We start from the raw sequence: 19965 nt of genomic DNA, 5'->3' as shown, positions 1-19965 counted from the left end.
TTGTCGATGAAGAAGGGGATGCCTTGGGAATCCCCAAGCTTAGATGCTTGAGTCTTCTTAAAATATGCAGCGATGAACCACCGGGGCATCCCCAAGCTTAGACTTTTCACTCTTCTTGATCATAATGTATCATCCTCTTCTCTTGACCCTTGAAAACTTCCTCCACACCAAACTTCAAGCAAACTCATTAGAGGGTTAGTGCATAATCAAAAATTCACATATTCAGAGGTGACATAATCATTCTTAACACTTCTGGACATTGCACAAAGATTCTGAAAGTTAATGGAACAAAGAAACTTATTCAACATAGCAAAAGCGGCAATGCGAAATAAAAGGCAGAATCTGTCAAAACAGAACATTCCGTAAAGACGAATTTTGCAGGGGCACTTAACTTGCTCAAACGGAAAAACTCAAAACTAATGAAAGTTGCGTACATATCTGAGGATCACGCACGTAAATTGGCAGATTTTTTTGATTTTTTTTACAGAGAGTTCTGCGTGAATTTGTGACAGACATCAATTCTGTTTTTGCGCAGCAATCCAAATCTAGCATCAACTTTACCATAGAGACTTTACTTGGCACAAAAACATGATAAGGAGAGGTTGCTACAGTAGTAAACAACTTCCAAGACTCAAAAATACAGTAAATAAAATGAAACATGGGTTATCTCCCAAGAAGTGCTTTTCTTTAACGTCTTTCAGCTAGGCGCAGAAAGTGCAAATCAAGTAACATCAAGAGAAGAAGCATCAACATCATAATTTGTTCTAATAATAGAATCAAAAGGCAACTTCATTCTCTTTCTAGGGAAGTGTTCCATACCTTTCTTGAGAGGAAATTGATACTTAATATTTTCCTCTTTCATATCAATAACAGCACCAACAGTTCGAAGAAAAGGTCTTTCCAACACAATAGGACAAGATGCATTGCATTCAATATCCAAGACAACAAAATCAACGGGGACAAGGTTATTGTTAACCGTAATGCGAACATTATCAATCCTCCCCAAAGGTTTCTTTTTAACATTATCAGCAAGATTAAAATCCAAATAACAATTTTTCAATGGTGGCAAGTCAAGTATATCATAAATTTTCTTAGGCATAACAGAAATATTAGCACCAAGATCACATAAAGCATTACATTCAAAATCATTGAATTTCATCTTAATGATGGGCTCCCAACCATCTTCCAACTTCCTAGGAACAGAAGCTTCAAGTTTTAATTTCTCTTCCCTAGCTTTAATGAGAGCATTTGTAATATGTTTTGTAAAGGCTAAATTTATAGCACTAGCATTAGGACTTCTAGCAAGTTTTTGTAAGAACTTTATAACTTCAGTAATATGACAATCATAAAAATCTAAACCATCATGTTCTACAGCAATGGAATCATTGTCCCCAATATTTTGAAAAATTTCAGCAGTTTTATCACAAGCAGTTTCAGCAGTTTCAGGCATTTTTGCACGCTTTGCACTAGGAGTAGAAACATTGCCAACACCAATTATTTTACCATTGATAGTAGGAGGTGTAGCAACATGTGGAGAATCAACATTACTAGTAGTGGTAATATTCCAAACTTTAGCTACATTATTCTCTTTAGCAAGTTTTTCTTTTTCTTCTCTATCCCACCTAGCATGCAATTCAGCCAACATTCTAATATTATCATTAATTCGAACTTGGATGGCATTTGCTGTAGCAGAATTTTTTTATCATTATCCTCAGGTTTAGCAGCCATTTTATTAATTAAAGAAGATTGTGATTCAGACATATATGAGATTCGATTTTCAGCATTTGTAAGTTTAGTTTGCAAACCAGAAATTTTCTCATTCAAATTTTCAACTTGATTTCCTATATTTTTCAACAAGGCAGATTCTTCATTCATAGTTTTAGTAAACAATTGATTTTGCTCATATTGCGATTGCATAAAGCTCTTACTAGTTCTTTCAATTTCCAATATTTTTTCCTCATTAGGCAAAGCAGATCTACCATAAGAATTACCATAACCACTACCATTATTAGAAGGATATGGCATATAGTTGTTGTTACCCTAATTATTCCTATAAGCATTGTTATTGAAATTATTACTCTTAATGAAATTCACATCAACATTTTCTTCTTGAGCAACCAATGAAGCTAAAGGAACGTTATTAGGATCAATATGAGATCTACCATTTGCAAGCATAGACATAATAGCATCAATCTTATCACCCAAAGAAGAGGTTTCTTCAACAGAATTTACCTTCTTACCTTGAGGAGTTCTTTCAGTCTGCCATTCAGAGTAATTGATCATCATATCATCAAGAAGCTTCGTCGCGGCGCCCAAGGTAATGGACATAAAAGTACCTCCAGCAGCTGAATCCAATAGGTTCCTCGAGGAAAAATTCAATCCTGCATAAAAGGTTTGGATGATCATCCAAATAGTCAGTCCATGGGTAGGGCAATTCTTTACCAAAGATTTCATTCTCTCCCATGCTTGAGCAACATGTTCATTATCAAATTGTTTAAATTTCATAATGCTACTTCTCAAAGATATAATCTTAGCAGGAGGATAATATTTACCAATAAAAGCATCTTTACATTTAGTCCATGAATCAATACTATTTTTAGACAAAGAAAGCAACCAATCTTTAGCTCTTCCTCTTAATGAGAAAGGAAACAATTTCAGTTTTATAATATCACCATCTATATCTTTATACTTTTGCAATTCACAAAGTTCAACAAAATTATTAAGATGGGCAGCATGATCAGTACTAACACCAGAAAATTGCTCTCTCATAACAAGATTCAGTAAAGCAGGTTTAATTTCATAGAATTCTGCTGTAGTAGCAGGTGGAGCAATAGGAGTACTTATAAAATCATTATTATTTCTGCTAGTGAAATCACACAACTTAGTATTTTCAGGAGTACCCATTGTAGCAGTAATAAAAGTAAACTAAGCAAATAAAGTAAAGACAAGTAACTAATTTTTTGTGTGTTTTGATATAGAACTAGTAAACAAGACAGAAAGTAAAGTAACTATTTTTTTGTGTTTTTAATATGAAGCAAACAAGACAGTAAATAAAATAAAGTAAAGCAAGACAAAACAAAGTAAAGAGATTGGATGTGGAGACTCCCCTTGCAGCGTGTCTTGATCTCCCCGGCAACGGCGCCAGAAAAAGAGCTTGATAACGCGTGAAGCACACGTCCGTTGGGAACCCCAAGAGGAAGGTGTGATGCGTACAGCAGCAAGTTTTCCCTCAGAAAGAAACCGAGGTTATCGAACCAAGTAGGAGCCAAGAAGCACGTGAAGGTTGTTGGTGGAGGAGTGTAGTGCGGCGCAACACCAGTGAAACCGGCGCCAACGTGGAACCTGCACAACACAATCAAGATACTTTGCCCCAACGTAACAGTGAGGTTGTCAATCTCACCGGCTTGCTGAAAACAAAGGATTAAGCGTATCGAGTGGTAGATGGTGTTTGTTTGCAAAGAACAGTAAGAACAATGATTGCAGTAGAATGTATTCAGATGTAAAAGAATGGACCGAGGTCCACAGTTCACTAGTGGTGTCTCTCCAATAAGATAACTAACATGTTGGGTGAACAAATTTCAGGTGGGCAATTGACAAATAAAGATTCAATACATATCAATGATGATTACTATGAGATTTAATCAGGGCATTACGACAAAGTACATAGACCGCTATCCAGCATGCATCTATGCCTAAATAATCCACCTTCGGGTTAGCATCCGCACCCCCTCCAGTATTAAGTTGTAAACAATAGATAATTGCATTAAGTATGGTGCGTAATGTAATCAACACAAATATCCTTAGACAAAGCATCGATGTTTTATCCCTAGTAGCAACAGCACATCCACAACCTTAGAACTTTCTGTCACTGTCCTAGATTAAATGGAGGCATGAACCCACTATCGAGCATAAATACTCCCTCTTGAAGTTACAAGTATCAACTTGGCCAGAGCCTCTACTAGCAACGGAGAGCATGCAAGAACATAAACAACACATATATGATAGATTGATAATCAACTTGACATAATATTCTAGATTCATCGGATCCCACCAAACACAACATGTAGCATTACAAATAGATGATCTTGATCATGTTAGGCAGCTCACAAGATCTAAACAATGATAGCACAAGCGGAGAAGACAACCATCTAGCTACTGCTATGGACCCATAGTCCAAGGATGAACTACTCACGCATCAATCCGGAGGCGGGCATGATGATGTAGAGCCCTCCGATGATGATTCCCCTCTCCGGCAGGGTGCCGGAGGCGATCTCCTGAATCCCCCGAGATGGGATTGGCGGCGGCATCTCTGGAAGGTTTTCCGTATCATGGCTCTCGGTACAGAGGGTTTCGCGACGAAGGCTTTAAGTAGGCGGAAGGGCGGAGTCGGAGGGGTCACGGGGGCCCCACACGCTAGGGCCGCGCAGCCAGGGCCTGGGCCGCGCCGCCCTAGTGTGTCGGCGCCTTGTGGCCCCACTTCGTTTCTCCCTCGGTCTTTTGGAAGCATCGTGGAAAAATAGGACTCTGGGCGTTGATTTCGTCCAATTCCGAGAATATTTCCTTTGTAGGATTTCTGAAACCAAAACAGCAGAAAACAGCAACTAGCACTTCAGCATCTTGTTAATAGGTTAGTGCCGGAAAATGTATAATAATGATGTAAAGTATGTATAAATCATTCAAGTATTGTCATAAAAGTAGCATGGAACATAAGAAATTATAGATACGTTTGAGACGTATCAGCCAGCTAGGATGAAGTCGTTATTATTTTCTAGGTTGTATTGTATAGTTTATGCAAATTACATATCAAACAATAAATATTAAATACACAATGTTAAAATCTTATTATTTTTTCATTCTCATGTGTATGTTATATTTAGTTCTATTTGATACTAGCTAGGTATACAGAACACATGCATTACCTTTTAATTGTGGAAACCACACAAATATGAAAGATATATTTGACAAAGATAGAAACATTAAAAGATTAATGCCAAATATCCGAGAATAGATCATGTAGACATATCATATTGTGTATAAATTCTTATGTACATGCACCTTAGTGGAAATCATGTAACAATCAGAAGTTTACTTACACCTAAGGCGGACAACCATATAGTCTAGAACCCTCCAATTAAGATAGGTGTTAGATGACAAGCTTAAGAGATCGTTAGCAGTATATTTAAGGATACTAAAATGAATCAAAGTGCATTGTGATGTATTTATAAGTGTCACAAAATATTATGCAAAGTCATGTTTTTGTAAAAAAAATCCTTGAATCCCAAAGGGCTCAACTTAATGAAATATTTTTGAAGTTACAACGCATCAAAATAAAAAAAGCAATGTAACATTTGATGTAAGATGTAATTTCATTTGGAATTGTATTTGTTATGAAACAATACAATTTATGACCAATGACATTGTAACTTAATATTTAGCATTAATTTTTTGGTTAATTTTGTTAAGTGTGATAGAAAATTTTAGTTGTTAACATATTATGTTGTTAAAAACAACTAAAAACACCAATATATTCGTCTGAAAGCCTAGCAATCCCAAGAAGCTTGTAGGCTTAAAATTATAATAATGTCAAAATGTAACATTTTAGAATGATATAAGTTAAGCAGAATTCCAATAATATAGCTGACTCCTTAAGGTTGCATGTCCCGCCACCAGCTTGGGCGATTAATGTTACTTTTATACAAAAATTAAAAAAAACACTTACTTTTATATTTTGTTGGAAATTGGAGCCGCAACGATTCATTTGCTTGTAACTTTCCTTATTTTATGACTTACTTTTTTTATCCTTGACCGATGGATTTTTGTACATTTTTTTTTCGATAAAGGGAATATATTAATATCGAGAGATACCAATTACACCCAGCCTCTGCAACAACGCACCACCCTAATGGCACTACGGATGCACACAGCCAAAAAAATGAAAAGAAAACTAAGAAACAAAAGTCCCGCTACGAGTATCACGGACCTAACAACAGCAATACATCCACCACCATGACAACACCTGAATTGCAGTACTCTCCAAAAAACGACGCCTCCAAGAAGGGAACAAAGTGCTCCAACACCGTCGTCGCCCGATCAAAGATCTTAGGTTTTCACCCCGAAGATAGTCCCCACTCTCAAAACAATGCCTCCACCAAGGTCACCGCCAGGCACAACCAGCTAAGGCCGGACCTTGGATTTTCACCCCGAAAGGTAGGACTCGCGCTTCACATGTGTTGTCGCCCCCACTTTCATACCGCTGCCGTGAAGCTCCGGACACCAAGCAAGCCCCTCAACAGCGCGGAGACTTGAACCTCCCTTAGCTAGTCCTCCCTCCGGCCTTCATGAAATTCTCTTCTTCCGACTTTCATCATGGATCCATAGTCACTTGATGTCAACACGAAAAAGAGCTTCGCGCCGCTCCCTCCGGAACCAAACGGTCGGAATAAACGCATGGGTGCGCACGACCGAATACCTCTCGATCCAGCAAACTCCGTGCAAAGCACTCGTTACATTCGCCGTCGAGCCTTCCGGAACTCAACCCTCCGGCCAGATCACGAGTCCAGGCCTCCGGTAGGTCCTCCTCTTCACGCAAGAGAGGCCCTAGGACCGCCGCCTTTATTTAGGCCGGACCCCCACGTCGGCGACCATCCCGGGCTGGCCAACCCAACCCTCCACCGGCGACACCATCGCCGGCTTCCATGCACCTCCATCTCACCGCCGGCCGGCGATGATAGATCAAAAATCCACCACCACCAACCGCAGGCCGACCCTCTCCGGCGAAGAAGAGGCCACCTCCTCCGTCAAACCCAAGGCCGCTGCCTCGGGCGCCCTCGTGTCGCGGAAGATGCCCGAGATCGCCTCCACGCACCAACGAGAGGCGGGGGTGGATGGCATGGCGCAGACCGAGGGTCTGGCCGCCGCCCACCACCAACCCCTGCCGGAGTGCTGCGGGAAGCCGACGAGAAGAGGGAGACCGCAGCGCCGCCCATCCCACCCGCGCCGACCGGTCCGAGGGACAGCCGACGGGAGGAGGGCCGCCGCCGCCGACGTCCATCCCACGCGCGTCTACACCGCGAGGAGGTGGGGATCCGGCCGCCGATCTGCACGCGGCAACGAGGAAGGGCCCCCGCCGCCGCCACGCCCCGAGGGACTTTGCCCCCGGCGGCGCTACCGGCGGCGGCGGCGGCGGAGGGCGGGGACGGAGGGTTAGGGCGGGGACGGAGGGTTAGGGTTGGGAGGTACACTTTTGTATATGACCTACGTGTTTTATTTTGGGAAATAAAAAATAAGTCATCTGGCCATAGGTACATGCATAGACTGCGTGTAGTCGTGATCAAGAAGGGCAGGCCTAGTAGATGTGGAAGCAACCCAACTAGGCCAGGCACCACCACATCAGGTGAGTAGGCGTCACTTCGCATCTCTCCCTCTGACTCCAAACTTTGAGCTTCTACACCAAAAACGAGGCATATAGAAGTCGAGCTACTTAGGTCTTGGAAGCCGTCTCTCCCCGCAAAGTATAATACGTATTAAATTAAAAGCATCGAACTTAACTTAGTGATTTTCTTAACGAATCTCCATATCTTTCCTTTTACGGCGCCTTTGTTCCATCTTGGGGAGAGCAGGTAAACATATCACATCAATTGCTACTTTTCATGCTCAATACTTGGGACCATGACTCCACGAGCGCGACCTGGTTGGTGGCCGGCAATGTGTGCTTGGTGTTTTCTTTCTAGTTCACGGGCACTGGGAGCAGGATGAAGACTAGATCATCTATCTGCACGCTTGATTAGTCATGTAACCGTGTAACTTTCTTTTCATCGTTATTAAGGTCCCTCAGATGTGTAGTTCTGCTCATACACTAAGATTACCTTCGTTTGCCTATACGTAGGACAAACTTGACGATGTCCTGCCACACGTGAAAGTGAGTGTGGAGCAACTAGTATAAGAGGTGTTGGAGGACAAGGCGAGCGGTACTCCGGCAGTCAAGCCTGCACCCCCTGCAGCGCCGGCCCCAACTTTTGCCTCCTCATGGTACGCACTATTTTGGATTTTGTTTTTTGATTTTGATTTAGTGCATCTTATTAATCCTCTGTTTTTCTTAATTCTTCAGGCACATCAAGTTATGTGTACAATATTCAGAACTACTACTCTGTCATGACAAACATGCTCATGACTTACATTAAGAAATACCAAAAGGTCTTCTATGAAGAGAGCGGAGAAGTTCAGTCATCGTTCCGGTGGTGAAGCCTCCCACATTCTGGTCCGCCCGCTCAGGAAGAACATGGAGGAACCACATGCGATGAAACACTTCCCCTCAAATCTTGAAGAGAAGATGCATTAAGAGCATCTCCAGTCGCGTCCCCCAAAGCGTCCCCCAAACCGATTTGGGGCGTGCCGGACAAAAAAACGCTTCCAGCCGCGTCCCCCAAAGCTATGACATCATAATACTTCTAGATATAACTACTAGCACAGTTTCTATGGTCTACCAAAGCAGCAATCCAGATTAAAAGCATAGAAAGTTGACATAATATTATTGTACTATCCAAGAAGAACTATGCTAAAAACAAAAAGATGAAGATCAAATTGATTGCTGTTTGAAACTTCAAGAAGGCAATGGTGCAATCAATGAACCAACAAGCAATGCACATCTGTCATTATAACTGGATCAGAGTTTACACAAAAGATTGTATGTTCACTTGCCTAAGCTATAACATGGTTCAATTCCTGATGAAATCCAAATAGGGAGAATGTTTCCTTCCTTCCAAACAAATCGTTCCAGACTAAGGTTATGGTGGATGACTCTGCAAGCTGCTCGAATTACCTAATGTACACGGTTGCGTGTCGTCATTGCCCAAACATTTTATTGTCATGTCCTTGTTGGTTATTCTGTCAGCCAAGTCCCTAGACTAGAGCACATGAAAACAAAGAACCATTCTGAAGATTACATGCAATATTTTAATCTAATCAAATACATGAAGCTAGTGTACTCCCATTACCTGAAGATCATTTAGGTTTTGCCTTCTCAAGTGCGATCTCAACAAGCTGAATGTTTCCCTGTAGTGAATCAGCCTTGCATGAGGGAAGGAATGAGAACCCATCCAGGAGTTTCAGACATTTCAAACCCCACTTCACCATCAAGAATTCAATCAAATGATGACCACTGCACAGAAGAATCAAAGTAATGTATTAGGGAACAGTCCCAGCAGCTGCTTTCTTCGAAGGAACCACAGCATATCAAGTTAATAAAGATGAATGATTTCTTCGAACCTCCGGTTGTGGTATGTGGTAATGAACACTGCCCCAGGAGAATTTTCCAGGAGAAATGTAACCGTCGCGAACAGATCATCAAATTCTTACCAAAATAGATGAAGCGCATGTTACTTAATGTAGGTCAGCCTTAGTGACAAGAATGCAAACCAAGCAGAGTAATAAGTAAGTAGCGTACTGGCTGAATCATAAAGCACATCGGCTCCAAGGATAATATCAGGGTGCAAATCAAATACAGGTTCATCCCATTCTCCCCAAGTAAGTCCTACCACCTGCATCGTTAAGTAATGTCCTACTTGTAAAGCTACTTTCGAAGGATGCAACCTGTAACAAATAACTTCAAATCAAAGCATACCTTACAGTTGGCATCATTGAGACTGCATATTTGTCTGATGTTGTTCAGTACCTACTTATCGTCAACAAAAGCGAAAAGTGATTAGTATTGAGAGATCAGCAACTGAATAAGAAGACATCAATTGCATTTTAGGTCTCGCCAAGATGGGTTTGAGATAACTGACTTCTGTATTATGTGCAATGTCTGTCAGCGTGACATCTGCTCCAACTTTTGCAGCTACTAAACCGGGTAGCGAGGTTCCGGCACCAAGCTGTAAGTCATAGACGTGAATCAGAAAAAGTGTAAAATAAGAACAATGACACCCAATTTCCGATTTTTTTTATTTGTAGAACTGAAAATTAGTTCTTGTACCAAAATAAAAAAAAATCACAACAGGGACTCAGGACCTACAACACTGCATCACGAATAGTCGAATACAAAGAGGTCATAACAGGCATACAGTTCGATTCATGGTTGACATAAAATTCAGGATTGGCACAAAGATGATAAGTACCTCGACAACTCTTGAGTGGGAGAACCGCAGCCTCTGCTGCCAGACATATTCCGCGAGGATGACGCTGCACGGCCAGACGAACATCCCGTAATCCTCTTCAATATTCTGCGCACCCAAAATTCATGCAGCTTTAGATTGTCAGTGAAAGTCAATATGGAGTTATGGACGTAGAATAGCATCAGAGCTGGAAGATAAGACAGCCGAGCAGTAGCCCTGGACTGGAAGTGGCAGCAGCATTTCGCCGAGCGGCTGGGCTGCATCCTCTGAGTCCGTCCGGCCTACCCACCAGCCGTCGCTGGTCGGCACGGCACTCCTACGAACGAGATTGAGTGCCGTGGCGGAACAGTGGGTGGGAGCGGTGGCTCTTGGCCGTGTAATTAACGAGCACCATTCACCGGTGAAGCGGGTGTGCGGGAGGGAGGTGAAACGAGACGGACCTCGACGATGTCGACCCGGAGCGCGTGGTCATGCTCGGAGGAGGCGCCACCGAAGTAGTGGCGCGATACCGTGGTCATACGCGCCGGTGGAGCAAGGCCGGGCTCGTCCTCCTCCGCCTCCGGCGAGGACCCAGACGCGGAAGCAGAGTCCATTGCGTTTGGGAGGCGCGGAGACGTAGGCCGTCAGTTGGTAAAAAAGCAGCGACTAGATTAGCTAATATCAAGCTTCAAGCTGTTAGTAATTCAACAAGGGGATGTAGCTCAGATGGTAGAGCGCTCGCTTAGCATGCGAGAGGCACGGGGATCGATACCCCGCATCTCCATTTTATTTTTCCTTTCTCGTAATTAGTTCCATTTGCTTGGATGCTTGGAAACAAATTTTCTCTCCATTTTTTTCCCTTTCACGTTGTGACCGTGTGCAGCAGGAAATTAAATTACAGTATTGTTAAAAAAGAAACTATTTTTTTGCACCTCTTAATTTTTTGAAATGATTTCTTGCATCTCTAATCCTAGTTGAAGTGTGGCTTGGATATAATCAGATTGTGCTTCCCATGATTTGTGCCATTTCCTTGGTAATGTGCTCTTCTTTTTTTAAGGACAAACGAAATGTTTTCTAGGGTTAGCACTTAGGAGAGGTGATCTACATGTCTTGCCCTCGGCTGACGGAACTGGCACCGGTTCACCTGCGGCGAGGGTGGGGGAACCACGGACTACATGTCCGGTCCCTATAGGGTCCTCGAGTTCTTGGTCTCCGGTGTAGGGGAATTGGCGGCGATGAGAATAAAAGTCCTTCAGCCCGCCTAGATTGGTGTTTTTCCATAGAGGATTGTCGACGGGCTAGAGTTTGGAGTCGATCGTGTGGCATTAGGTTTGGCATGATAAGTACATGTCCATGGCGGTGGCGTTCCTTAGGGGGATGATATCGCAGCATATTGGTGTCCTCAAGTTCCGCCTGATGAAGCTCATTGAGGTACGACGTCGTCGAGGAACTTGTGAATTTGGAGTCCCCCATCTCCAAATGGTCGGGGCTAAGATTATATATCGGCCTTTCTCAGTACTAGCTTCTTTGAGACGATATCTTTTGAGACCGCGATCGCTAACATCTTCTGGTCTACGTCGACAACTTATCGGCCGCTGCTTCTTCAAGCGCCTAGGTTTTTAATTTCAAGCTTTCTCCGACACGAGCTTTGCTACGCCGGAGACCTAGAGGCGGCATCGAGTTTGGCTCACAGTGCACCATCGAGGGATGCGGAAGGAAGATGATGCTGAAATCTTCAAGGACTGCTTTATTTCTTTTGCTTGTATGGGTGTTCTTGTAAGGGCTAGTTTCAGATAATATATTCTAACTTTTCGCAACAAAAAAGTGCTCATCTTTTTTCATAACCAAATATATGTCGTATATAATGTTTCACATATTCAAATGTCATAACATAATTTCCATCAATATATTGTAATGGAACAACATGTGAATGCATCTGACTTGGTGAATTGGGTTGGATTTGAGCCGCTTACGGGTGGTGCAAGTCACAATTATTCTTACTTGAGGTCCACACTTATATAGAACCTACATCTCAAAGAAGAAACAACAACAAAATGCATAGCAATACAATCGTAGATATTTTCGATATCTCCCATGCGTGTAATCACATTTGATATATACAATTTTGTTACTCTTTTTTTAGCAAATCAAGTTTTATTAGTACAACAATATGCTCAGGGTTGATTGTTGAACTCAAGAGAAAATAAGAATCAACTAAGCCCAAAAGAACCAATAAACGACTTGCCAAATCAAGTTCCGAGAACTTATCCTTGCATACATTCGGTACACTTTGTAACTTTTTATGTACTTCACCTCAATAGACAATCATATATCCTAGAATTTTCTACATACCTTGAATAGGCAACTATACTATACATTCTAGAAATCTATAAGCTATATATAAGTTAGAAGGCACATACATGTACACCAAGTCATATACGCTAAACTTCTAAAGAGTGCCACAAATTAGCATATGTGAGATGATTTTGTAATTTTTTTCCTTAGATCTAAGAGGACTGAGTAGGCGGGCGCCGGGAGTTTCACACTTACTCTTTGCCGATGATTGCCTACTCTTCTTTGAAGCAAATTCTACCCAAGCGGGAGTCCTCAAAGCCGAAATTGGTATTTTTGAGGTTGGGTCAGGACAACTTATAAACCCCAACAAATGTTCTACTTTGTTCAATGAAGCATGCCCAGAAGAAACCCAAGATATTTTCAAGGCGATTCTTGAAGTGGAACACAACTCTTTTGAGGAAAAATACCTTGGTCTGCCCACCCCGGAAGGAAGAATGAAGGCTTCAAGGTTTCAACCTATAAAAGAAAGGTACAAGAAAAGTCTAACCGACTGGTCTGAAAAGTACATGTCGATGGCCGCAAAAGAAACACTGATCAAATCAGTGTCCCAAGCGCTCTCAATCTATGCCATGGGAGTTTTCAAATTACATGCAAGTTTCCACTATGATTATATGAAGATGACTAGAAAGTTTTGGTGGGGAGAAGAAGAAAATAAAAGGAAAGTTCATTGGGCTGCTTGGGATTCGCTCACGAGCCCAAAGTGCATGGGTGGTATGGGCTTTAGGGATTCAAAATGTTTCAACCAAGTCCTCCTTGCACAACAAGCCTGGAGACTACCGCACAAGCCAAATTCTTTATGTGCATGTTTGTTGTGTGCATGTTTGTTGAAAGCCAAATATTATCCAAATGGGTAACATGTTGGAAACTGTGTTCCCAAAGGATACGTCTCAAAGCTGGAAAGATGTGGAGCATGGACTAGAATTGATCAAAAAAGTAATCATATGGCGGGTCTAAAACGGTGAAAAGATACATATTTGGAGAGACGACTGGATTAGGAGAAATGGAAATCTGAAGATATCTGGAAGAAAAAAGAACACAAGGCTAAAGAAAGTGAAGGCTTTATTTGGTAATGGGACAAATGGTTGGCATGTGCAGCTCGTAAATTCACTTTTTCTCCCACACGATGCTGAAGAAGTGTTGAAGATCATAGTTGGATCAAATGACTTGGAAGATACTGTGGCTTGGCACCTTGAAAAGAATGGCATCTTCACTGTCAAAAGATCCTACAAGCTGGCGACCACCATCAACACTGAAGCTCCAAATGCCTCAAGCAATGCTCCAGATGGTAAGCGATGTTGTGGCAAAATATCTGGAAGGCGCCGGTTCCAAATAAGGGTTGCATTTTCAATTGGCATCTGGCTGCTGATAATTTGCCTACACAGAAAAACAAATGGCATAGGAAGATTGAATTGCAGAACACATGCACTATTTACGGGAATGGGATCGAGGACAGCTTCCATGCTGCCGTCGAATGTACCAAGCAAGAGCGTTGCATCATCGTATGAGAAACTTTTGGATACTACCAAAAGAGGATAGTTTCAAAAGAACGGGTAAGGACTGGCTGTTGATCATGCTCAATAACTCCAACAAGGATCTGCATAGGCCATACTTCTCACCCTATGGAGATCATGGCATTTGAGAAATGATATCTACCATGCAAAAGGAGATGCAACTATCGAGCAATCAGCTGGGTTCCTTCTTTCTTATGCTGACACTTTGAATTATAATAGTACTGCTATTATTGTCGACTCTGTTTGGACAGATGAGAAACGTAAGAAACCTGCAAATGACATGACATGCAGTTCCCCCCAAGTTCATCGCTTCTTCTTATAACTGAAGATCAAAAGCAGTGGGATCCTCCTCCGCTAGGATCAGTTATCCGTGATGCACACTAGGGAAAGAGCTCACGGTCACACCTAAGGAGCTACTTTTCTGAGTTTGCTTTCCTTTCTTTTTTTTTTGACTGGAAGTGTCTCTTTGTTAGGAGAACTCAAAATAAAGCAACTTATGAATGTGCTGCCTAGTGCGGCGCTATGTTGCCTGGATACGGCGATACGGATACGGATACGGATACCGCGATACGGGGATACGGCAATTTTCCAAAAATATGGATACGGGGATACGTTTATATATATAATAAAAATTAATAATTGTATACATTAGTGATTTTTGAACAAGAATTATTATATAGGAGCATATGAGTACCGTAACAGTTGTTCGCCAAAATATACTTATCAACTCAGTTGACCTGCAAGAAGAGAAACTAACACGACATTATTACGTAGTCAAGGTGTTCTACAATCTACAATCTACAGTCTATATTTCTATATTCAATCTACACTTCTACAGTCTATATTTCTATATTCAATCAAGGTGTTCTACAATCTACAATCCGCAGAGTGCAAGTGTATGGGCTTCTTCGAGACCTGAAGTCCTCAAATTCCGATGACTCGTACTGGTTACCGGCGGCCCGGCCAGCGGCCACGTCCGCCGCAGCAAGCCAGCAAAAGCAATCTCGGGCAGGACCAACTAAGAAGAAACGGAGAAACTGAGATGGGATGATGGGAAACTGACCTGCGCCAGCGATCGGCCGGCGGCGCAGCAGTAGATGTTGCCGGCGATCTGATGCAGCATCGCCACCGCCCAGGTGAAAGGTCGGGATGCGAATCAGCGAATGGGATGGGTCGGCCCGTCTCTGCAAGCTGCATAAATACCGAGGGATTCCAGGCGAAAGGTCCCGTATCCCTCACTCACGTATCCCATGCGTATCCTTCCGGTATCCGAATTATTTTCTTTTTCTAAAATGCCAAAAATTGCCTGATACGTATGGGATACGTATCCAAGCGTATCCGGCCGTATCCGCGTGTCCGAACGTATCCAACCCCCGATACGTGGAGTTTCAGCCGTATCCGTGCAACATAGGTGCGGCGAGTAGGTTTTTCAACGGTCTGGAACAATGTCTTCCCAGACAAAGTAGACCAAGCTTTGGCTTATGATTGTAACCATAAAAACATCCCCAAAACATGCATAATGTATCTTGCTACGATGATTTGTCCTTATCAAAGTCTTTGGTTGGTTATGTCGGTCGACGTAACAATATATGCAAAATCAGTATCCTCCTTTCTCATCTCACAACATATGACCAGAGTATTTTCGACGTTATCATACATCTACTCGTGAGTTAGCTGCTGACATAGAGAGTTCACATAGATTAAATGGAGTTGTCGTATGGTATGGTACATGCTACCCATAATGTTGTGCATCTTGCTTTCTGATATTGCTATCTCATAAGTAATAATCATGTTTGTGGCGCACTCATATATCCTCATGTGAGACCCCCATTACCTCATTAGATCTTCTCGCCACAAGACTCTCACAAAGCGTCGTTATGTTGTTCAACCATCTTTGAAACTATATATAAGAGCATCTCCACTCGTCCCCCCGACGAGGCCTCCGGCGAGCCTTTTTTCCATCCGGACGGCGTAATTCGGCCCAGTCGCGCCCCCGGTTTCTCGTTTTCGTCCGGATTTGGGCCTAAATTCATCCGGCGATCCCACGCCATCCCCGGCCCCCCGGGGAGCGCTCGGGGACTCCGGACGAAACGAAAGCGCGAGAAATACCGAGGAAACTTCCCGCGCGTCTGGTGGCCCCAAATTGTCGGCGAGAGAAACCGATCGTCGTCCTCATCGCATCGTCTTCCGCACGCTGTAAAAGCCTGCCGCCGGTCTGCATTCGCCGGCCACGCGGCGAGTTAATGTCGTCGTCTTCCGCGCACGCATCGTCTTCCGCGCGCAATAAAGGCTGCCGCCGGTCAGCTCGCCGCGGACGCGTCGCACTGCACACGGCATTAATCCCCCGCGCCATCCGCACCTATATACGCCGCTCCGCTCGCCGCGAGGCGTACCCCGTGCTCCACTCTCCCTCCACTCTCCCTCCACTCTCCCTCCACTCTCCCTCTACTCTGCGACGATGGCGTTCTCCGACGACGACGGCGCAGCCTCCAATGGCTTCCCCCGCCGGTCGCTCCACCAGTGGGAGGGGCACCTCCTCCACCAGGCGGGGTACCCCTGCCCGCCGGACACGAGGCCTCCCGGCGGCGGGTGGCGGCTAAGCCGTGGCGGCGTACCAATCCCGGCGCCGCCCTCGACGCCGCCATCGAGGAGGCGCGGATGACCATGACGGATGAGGAGCGCGCCGAGCCACGCCACCACCCCGACAACTACACGGCGTGTAACTCGTACTTCCTGCGGCGGTGGGAGCGGGAGCTCGCCTCGTACGATGGCCCGCCGACTCCGCCTCCGCGCAACAACGGCACGGGCCGCCGACGTTGGTGGAGCGCGCCAGGCCGGAATCTCGAGGCCGTCCTCGAGCACATCGAGGGCGGCAACTTCCCGGTGCTCACGATGCCCCCTCCATCGAGGGCATCGGCGAGCCGCCGCCGGGGAAACGTATGGCAGCCACGGCGCATGGCTGCCAGCTCGTCGTCTTCCGGATCGGCGCCGAGGTCATCCTTGGCGCCGGTGAAGAGGGAGGAGACGACGTCGCCTTCGACGCCGGTGCGCGTCAAGAAAGAGCCGGCGTCTCCGCCGCCGACCAGAGGGCGCAGCAGCGGCGCCCTCGTCATCCGCGACCAGCCTTCCGCGCCGCAGAGCGGCCGAAAGAGGACGAAGAAAGAGGCCGCCGCAATCCAACTCGCCGAGGAGGAGGCGAAGCGCGCGGAGGACGCCGTGATGGCGGAGGCGATCGCCAGGTCGCTGAATGACATGGAGGAGGAGAAGCGCGCGGACGACGCCGCACTGGACTGGGCCAGGCGCGACTGGGAGCGCCAGGAGGCGGAGCAGCAGCGGCGGCTGCTGGACCTGGCCGTCGCACGCCAACGCCCCGCCCGCGGCGCTACAACCGCCAACGACGATGCCGCGCGCTTCCGCCGTCCTGCGACACCTCCATCCGGCGTCGCTGTCCCCGTCGTCGACCTCGAGTCCTCCGACGACGATTGGTACAAGCCATCCCCGGGGTGGGGAGACGCCGGCCAGGGCAGCAGCAGCCAGGCCGCGCAGCCGAAGGTCAACGACGACGGCTCCGACGACGACGGCGGCGACTACACGGTGTTCTACCGCCATTTCGGCATGTAGAGCGCCGTGTTTTAAAATTAGCATTTGAATTCCCCTAGCCGAATTCGAAATATAGTCGAACTCGGCCTCTATGTATGAACTCCGCCCGTTATGTAATAAATATCATTAAATTTAGTCTATATTCACCCGTTTTTAGCCGTAGTTTGTCAAGTTTCCGTTTTTTAAATTCGCCTCGTCGACTTCGCCTGGGCACGCGGCTGGGAAACTACTACTCCCCACGCTAAATCTTCCTCCAATCCAGACGAAAATTTCACCGGATTTGGGCGTGGGGAACGCCAGCCAACGAGTGGGGATGCTCTAAGGATAACCGTGCACGCTGCAGGAGGAACCTCTTTGATCAATTGTGCGGCATTAGGTTTGTTTATTTTCCCCCCGTTGGCTGGAAATGCGCATGTGCGCGAGCTGGCAATCATTCAACATTTGAGATTTTAGATTGTTCTTTCAAGTTCCACATAGCTTTAGAGTTCGGATCAACCACAATTTCTTCTCCTTTGATATTTCTTCTAGGTAAAAAAAAATGTGGCGGTGCATGGAAGAACAAATAATTAAAGAATTCACTTTCCTCTGTCTTCGCTGTCAAATCCAGCATGTGAACAACAAAAATTGGGGAAGAATGTATTTCCAAACCTAAGTTGGCATCTGCAAGGACGCCTCTGCATAGCAAATTACCAAGATCTTCTAATCCCCGATGTTCAGATCTCTGTTTTAAATAGCCGAAAAGTGTATTTGGCTCATGGGCACCAGTGCTCCTGTTGTTTAAATTTTTTTGAAAATCATACATATTTGTTTCAAAAAAATCTGAAAATAAATCTAGACATAATAAATGACGTAACCTACAAGCGTGTAAAATTTTAATATGAAATTTTTATATTGTAGACTACATAAAAAAGACAAAATCTATTAAAATTTGGAGATTTGAAATATGCATACCACACGTTTGTTATTTTTGTGTAGCCCAGAATTTTTTGTATTTAAAATTGAAATTTTGCACGTTTGTGGGACAATGCATTGGCTACACCATGAAATTTTTTCTAATTTTTTTAAAACACATAAATGTGATTTTTATTTTTTCTAAAATAGCAGGAGCACTGGTGCCTAGGAGCACCAAATCTCTGTCCTTAAGTAGCGGGCTATATTCCGATTACAACTTTTACTATGGTTGGGGAATTTAGGAGCCCTTCAATATGTTTAATCCGACGGTGGATAAAATAGTAGCACAGGGAAGCACTGGAAAATAAATACTGGAAAGTACTAAAAAGTACTTGAATTATTCATTTATTTTAATTTAATAGAAGGGTAGTTATGTCATTTCGTGTTTAGATGGCATCGCTCATCTCTCTGGGCCACGGAGGCCACCCCTGTCCCATCCCCGTCGCCGCCCCTGTTCTCAGCCATGGAGGCGGCCGCCGCCCCTGTCCCATCCCCCCGTCGCCCATGTCCCATCCCCCCGTCGCCGCCCCTGTTCTTCATTCCGACCGCCACTCCGTCCCCGCCGGCTCACCCATCCATGCTCGCTCACCACCTCCATCCCCTATCTCCTGCAGCATCGCCCTGGACGGTGGCCGCGCCGCCGTACGGATTCGTCGCCCAGGACGACGTACACCACTCACACCTCACCGTCCGCGAGACAGGAGCTCTCCAACAACCTCCAGTTCACCCCCGTTGGACCACTGGGATGAGGCAGAGGAGGTGGTGCTGGCTGTAGCTGCCGAGCGCGGCGCATAAGCTACGGGTGGCCAGTCCCGCCGCACGACTAGACCGCCTCCGAGACGTCGTCCCCGGCACGGCTGCCCAGGGATGGTGGGACGAGTAGACCGCGACTTGCTGATGGGCATGTACACAGCGGTGGACCTTGGCAACGTTGCGTGGAAGCTGTTTGACGAAATGCCACATGGGGCATTGGTGGTGTTGAACATGACGAAATGCCACATTCGGGGCCGCCGGACGACTAGACGTCGGCACTACATGTCGGAGGCAGAGCGCCTCTCTGACAGCGTCCCGGTGCGGCGCCGGGGGCCGAGGAGGTGGACCCGGCGGTGTCGAAGCTGCAGGTGGCCGGGACGCCGCGTGATGCCGGCCCGATGCGTCGGAGGTACTGGAGGCGTTGAACATGATAATCAGGTGCGTCCGGTCCAGTGCAGCACTTTTTTTGAGTTCCGTCTCTTGCAAATGTACCGATGGCCATGTGCAGTAAGAATGGTTGCTTAGCCAATGGGTCAACGTCCTGGATGAAGCTAGTGTTCATTGATTTATCCTCCTGTATCTAGAATTATAGAGCGTATAGTTTCAAACTCATTTGCTGGCATTCACTACTACTGTGAATGCCATTTGCTTTAAGAATAGAACCACTGTGAAGTGTTGGTTAAGCACGAATTAATCCTACTACCTGT

The 19965-nt window shown here is 45.2% G+C and overlaps 1 protein-coding gene and 1 non-coding gene across 2 annotated transcripts; one reads left to right on the top strand and one right to left on the bottom strand.

Annotated features, from left to right (window-relative positions):
- Positions 1–8906: 8906 nt before the first annotated feature.
- On the bottom strand, positions 8907–10213 carry LOC124686314 (probable methyltransferase-like protein 23). The gene is made up of 6 exons (XM_047220282.1): positions 10113–10213; positions 9783–9869; positions 9620–9670; positions 9443–9536; positions 9265–9349; positions 8907–9157 (listed from the first exon to the last, which is right to left on the bottom strand). Exons 1-6 carry the CDS (start codon positions 10194–10196, stop codon positions 9001–9003), a joined length of 558 nt encoding a protein of 185 aa, XP_047076238.1. The 5' UTR covers positions 10197–10213; the 3' UTR covers positions 8907–9000.
- Positions 10214–10799: 586 nt separating this feature from the next.
- Positions 10800–10872, top strand: TRNAA-AGC. Its single transcript has one exon. It is a non-coding gene; the product is annotated as a tRNA-Ala (tRNA).
- The last annotated feature ends 9093 nt before the right edge of the window (positions 10873–19965 follow it).

This window comes from Lolium rigidum, chromosome 2, assembly GCF_022539505.1.
Source record: "Lolium rigidum isolate FL_2022 chromosome 2, APGP_CSIRO_Lrig_0.1, whole genome shotgun sequence".
Taxonomy (NCBI): Eukaryota; Viridiplantae; Streptophyta; class Magnoliopsida; order Poales; family Poaceae; genus Lolium; species Lolium rigidum.
This window is presented reverse-complemented; position numbering and strand designations above follow the sequence as displayed.